Source organism: Solanum verrucosum, unplaced genomic scaffold (genome assembly GCF_900185275.1).
Source record: "Solanum verrucosum unplaced genomic scaffold, falcon-dt-bn FXZP01000032.1, whole genome shotgun sequence".
NCBI lineage: Eukaryota > Viridiplantae > Streptophyta > Magnoliopsida > Solanales > Solanaceae > Solanum > Solanum verrucosum.
In genome coordinates this window covers 1,861,601-1,866,686 of record NW_026020569.1, presented here as the reverse complement: position 1 = coordinate 1,866,686, position 5,086 = coordinate 1,861,601, and the positions used below count along the sequence as shown (strand labels likewise).

General features: G+C 32.7%; 1 protein-coding gene across 2 annotated transcripts; it reads right to left on the bottom strand.

Annotated features, from left to right (window-relative positions):
• Positions 1–2,087: 2,087 nt before the first annotated feature.
• Positions 2,088–3,813, bottom strand: LOC125811189 (expansin-A10). 2 transcript variants are annotated; one of them, XM_049490714.1, is made up of 4 exons: positions 3,768–3,813; positions 3,539–3,670; positions 3,154–3,442; positions 2,088–2,401 (listed from the first exon to the last, which is right to left on the bottom strand). In XM_049490714.1, exons 2-4 carry the CDS (start codon positions 3,660–3,662, stop codon positions 2,095–2,097), a joined length of 720 nt encoding a protein of 239 aa, XP_049346671.1. In that variant the 5' UTR covers positions 3,663–3,670; positions 3,768–3,813; the 3' UTR covers positions 2,088–2,094. The 2 variants fall into 2 exon arrangements, with proteins under 2 accessions (XP_049346671.1, XP_049346672.1); XM_049490715.1 differs by having other exon boundaries at positions 3,764–3,782.
• Between the last annotated feature and the right edge of the window lie 1,273 nt (positions 3,814–5,086).

The window sequence follows — 5,086 nt, the reverse complement described above, 5'->3', positions numbered from 1 at the left end:
AAGATGCACAATAATATCAATGATACTAATAAGTTATTTTTTTAATATACAAAAATAATAATTTTATTAAAGTTTCCATCATAAAATTAGGATAATTGATAATTAAAATGTTAAAGATAGTAGGCCAAAAGTGAGAACTCTATATAGCCCTTTTTCAATTTTTTGAAGGGTGATATATTTGTTATGCCATCACTACTGCAGGGGCGGATCTATGAAGGGGTGTGGGGTGCCACGCGACCCCCGAACTTCGATAGAAACTCTATATATACATAGGTATATGTATATAATATTTATATAAATATAAAGTGTGCCATCCAAAAAACAAAACTGGCTTGTGGTGCCACGGTAGGACGGCAACTTTAGAAGATTGATGTTGCGGGTTCAAATCCCTTTTGTACCTATTTTTTTGAGAAATTTGCTGCAGACGTTTTTTAAGAAAAAAAAGAAGCTCCAAGTACATTTTTTTAAGGAAAAACAGCTGGCACATTATTTTTTTTTTATAATTGTTATTGACTTAAATTAAATTAATTACATTATTACTCCTTTGACTTTTCACTTGTTTATTTACTTGTAAAGTTGACTTTGATTTTACCTGTTGCTACGACAACTGTGGAGAGAGCATTTTCGTCAATGAAGCACATAAAAAATGAAGTGCGGAATAATATTGGTAATCAATATTTAAATGATTGTCTAGTGTGTTACATAGAGCGTGATGTATATATAAATGTTACTAATGATGTCATTATCGATCGTTTTCAGATTATGAAAACTCGTCGAGGACAATTGTAAATGAATGATGAATATTTATAATTTTAGTAATATTATTGAAAGTTTTAAATTTGTTAACTTCATGCTTTTAGTGTGGAGTGTGGATTTGTAATATCTTATTATTTATATTTTATTGATTGATTTATGATATATATTGAAAAGACGAATAATTTAATCAAATATAAAATTAATTTAATCGATAAATCTATTTGCCACCCACGGACTTTGTTGTCTCACTAAAAAGATTTTCGGTAAAGTTCAATTTCAATGTACTTGATTAAAAGAGTCGGTTGAGTTCCACATCGGTACGCTAAGCATAATTTGGATTTCTTATATAGTTTTAGATAATCCATTTTTCATGGGTTAGATTTTAGTGTTTACTTAGATTTAAGATCTATTTCTTTATCTATCAGAGTCCTATAAGAATATTATTGCTACCTCTTTTTTCTTTTAATGTAAGTTTGTGATCCCACTACATTTTTTAATGGTGAAAACCAATGAATTCATCCAACTTCCCCTTGTACTGATGTCTATATTTTGTTTTAGGAATAAAGTGAAAAAATAATTTCTAGTAGGTGGAGTTTTAACTCGTTATTATGATAGGGTATAAGTTCAATAGTGCCCAATTCCATCTACTTAGATAAGTTAGAGGACCATCCATAATTATTAATGTGTTTCTTCCGTCTCAACTTCCTCTGCCTTTCTCACCCTCATCCGAAAAGGAAAAAGGAAGGGATGTCGAGAATCTATATATCCGACACTAACTTGTTTGAGATTGACACATTATTATAACAAAACTCTCGTTACTAATTAGAAGAAGGCATCATAACCTTTAAGAAATTGTAAGGTAAAGAATCCCCTTTATAAGACATTGCACCTAGTAAAACTTGGAGTTCCCTTTTATTATTATAGTAACATTTTCTTACAAACAAATAGCTAGAGACAATTGGTACATACATACTCAGCATAATTAGTGCTTAGCTCTTTTACATTGAAAAAAAAAGTAGATATTTTTCTTCTATGCACACAATATTGTAATGCTATTTATACTATTAAATTGAGCAGTAAAAGCTCACAACTGCCGCCCCCTAAACGTTAATAACCACCCAAAAAATAGTAGGCCGAATCAATTCTTTTTACTTCCACAATTGAATGACCGATTTTACAATGGACAAAAAGTGCCAAACTGCGCTTTTCCCAAATATTTTGGTGAGTAAAACCCTTAAATTAAGGCCAAACTCTTAGAATAATATTTAAAAAATTAAATATTTTAGTAAGTAGTATACTTGAAAATTCTGATTATTTTTTTCGCAAAATATTTGCGTTCTAACGGAATTGTCCTCCAGAAAATGTCTGACCAAAAGACCAAGAACTAGGAGCTGCATTGTATGAAACAACAGTGCGACCATCGCCTGTAGTGACCTTAAAGGACAGGCTTTGGCCGTTAAGGTAAGCGTTATTCTGCCAATTTTGGCCCCAATTTCTTGACATTGGTTGCCATTGAGTTCTTGAACCCTTGATGTATACGGAGTGTACATCTCCTGCACCTCCAACATTTGTTACAAGAACCAAGTTGAAGTAAGAGTGACCATTGATTGTAAATCTAATTCCTCCACTTCTTCTGCAGGGTACTCTGTAAAACATTAACATATATATCCAAGAAAATTTAGTTATAATTGTTACCACATGTACCATAAACAACTACACTTTTCGGTTTATGGGAAAATGGTAAAGCATACTCTTACTCAATTTCAATTTATGTATCTTAGTTGGACTCAGTTAGGCCTATGACCTAATTTATCATGGTATCAGAGCAGGGCTCATCCCACTCAATGCTGGGGCCCAAGAAAAAAAAAAATCAAAAAATGCCCACGCACTAGATGTTAAGCACTGGACGTGAGGTGAGGTGTTAAAAGCAAAAAAGTCTGGGTGGACTCCTTATAAGGATTGGGCAATCCTCCTCCCATTGAGCTAGCTTTTGGGGTATGAGTTAGGCCTAAGACTTAATTTAACAGACTCAGTACACAATTTAAGCAAGTAAAGAGACTTTTGAATCTTGTGCCGTTAAACTAAATACTATGTGTGTAATGTACCAAAATGTCTTTTGAATCATGTAATTTTGGATATGTTATGTAAAAAAAATTATTAAATATAAAAATGTAACTTTTTTTTAAACGGACTAAACGGGAGGCATATCTTAATTTAATCCATTGATGTATTTCGAGGACATTCATACCCTTCCGGTTAGTAGATTGTTAGGTGTTTGTTCTTGATCTTAACTGAGTTCCAATTTGAAGTATCACAAAGAGTACTACGACTGACTCCAAAATATGCTAATGATAACGGTATGAATGGCTCTAAAACATGAATTTAAGAGTAAATTACCTTCTGTAGGCAACAGGAACGATGCCAGCTCTATATTGAGCAATGCGCAAGAAGATAGGTTGAGAGAGATCAAAATGAGGGCGCGGAGGATCACACCACCCTCCTGGTGGACAGAAATTTGTGGCTGTCACAGTAATTATGCCCGGCAGGCAGTACTGTCCCGCATTCACACACATTAACTGAAAACACGCTCCACAGCTCAACCCGTTGTTGAACAGAGCAGTACTCAACGCAGCAGTGTTCGTTCCGTATCCAGTGCTGTATAAATTTCCGTAACCACAAGCACCACCTGTCAAAATCCACCCACAATTTCAGTATAGACACGTACCATTCACAGAATAAAGTGTTTGTACATCATGACTAAACGTTAAGTAAATTATCGTACCCATAGTTCCAGAAGCATCTCCTCCACCGTAAAAAGTGGCATGAGCATTGATCCAACCACCATTGCCATGGGCTGATTGAAACATGAGGGAAATTCCCATTAAAAGGAGACCTAAAAGAGCCATTTTCAAACCTGCAGGGGAGGGAATTAAAGTTTAGTGCTAATGAAATTAGTGTACTAGAAAAATTGAAGAGAAATAAACCAATTAAGGAGGAGGAAAATAACTCACAAAAAAAGTTTCTATGTGTTTGCTTGAGTAACGAGGGTATAGTTAGGAAATGCAATCGTGGAGAATAAATAGAGGAGTTAAAAGGGTGGTTTGGGCGTTAAAATAAAAGGTCCAATATTAAATTAAGCTGACCAACTGATAAAGTTTCTTTAACTGTTGCTTGGGACCATCCTCTCTCTACATATAATTTTTAGCATATTCACATAAAAAAAAAAAAAAATTCATCATAATTTATTTTGGTAGAATTAAAGGATTTGCCTGAGTAGTTGAAAAAGTTACTAATTTATATGATCTAATTTGAATTTTTAGAGTCAAATAAAAAAAAAATTGAACGCAATTTTATTTGTATGACCTCTAAATACTGTAATTTTAAATTTTTGTTACTTTTAATACTTTTTTTAATGTAGTTTCTAAACATGCAAGTTGTTTTTCAAAAAAAAACTTTAAAATTATATGAAGTTTGACTCTTGACTCTCTAACTGTGTCAACTAAATTGAGACAGTCGGAGTAATAAATATTTAGAGGTTTTGTTTTCTCTGGGAAGAGGCCGCGTGGTATAATTGAAGCAGTCCTATTCTGGAATTCCATTGCAAAATTGAATCCAGTATGTGTAGGGTCGATAGCAGAGTAGTACAATTCATGTGATTGGTGAAATTATGTATGGCTAATTTAATTCTACCCTCTATACATTATGATTTTATTTTAATGAAAATGGAAAACAAGTGGGAACCATCAAATGCTATCCACTTCATCAGATTCGTTAATCCTGTCTCAACATTTGTATCCACAACGCTCTTTCAGTGTTATCACATTCTTGCACTCAGCTTAACGATCAATAATACAGGTAAAAATCATAGTAATATATAAGAGTTTAAATTTTAATAATGATACAACATTATATATTCATTTGCTTAAGTTTGGGTAGACTGAATATTTGATATTAATTATGCCTGATGAAATAGTTGTAAGCAAATTAATACGAACACTATTGTTATTTGAAAAAAGAAACATGTTACGTACTATATTGTTAGGAGCTTGATTTGTCGATTTCATTGTAAAAAACTTTAAATATGATTCCATTATTATCAAGAGAAGGAGAAAAAAATAGAGGAGCAACTCAAAGAACCACGTCTTGAATTTGTGGATAACAAGAATATTCTTCATCTCTTTTTGATTGAATTTCACATGATATATATCTATATTTGTTTGGTATAATTAATATCAAGATACACACGCAACTGCAATCCTTCCACTAATGCTAGAATCGGATACTATCAGTATCTCCTCAAGGTTTAAGTCTGAAGGCAATTAAAATATTC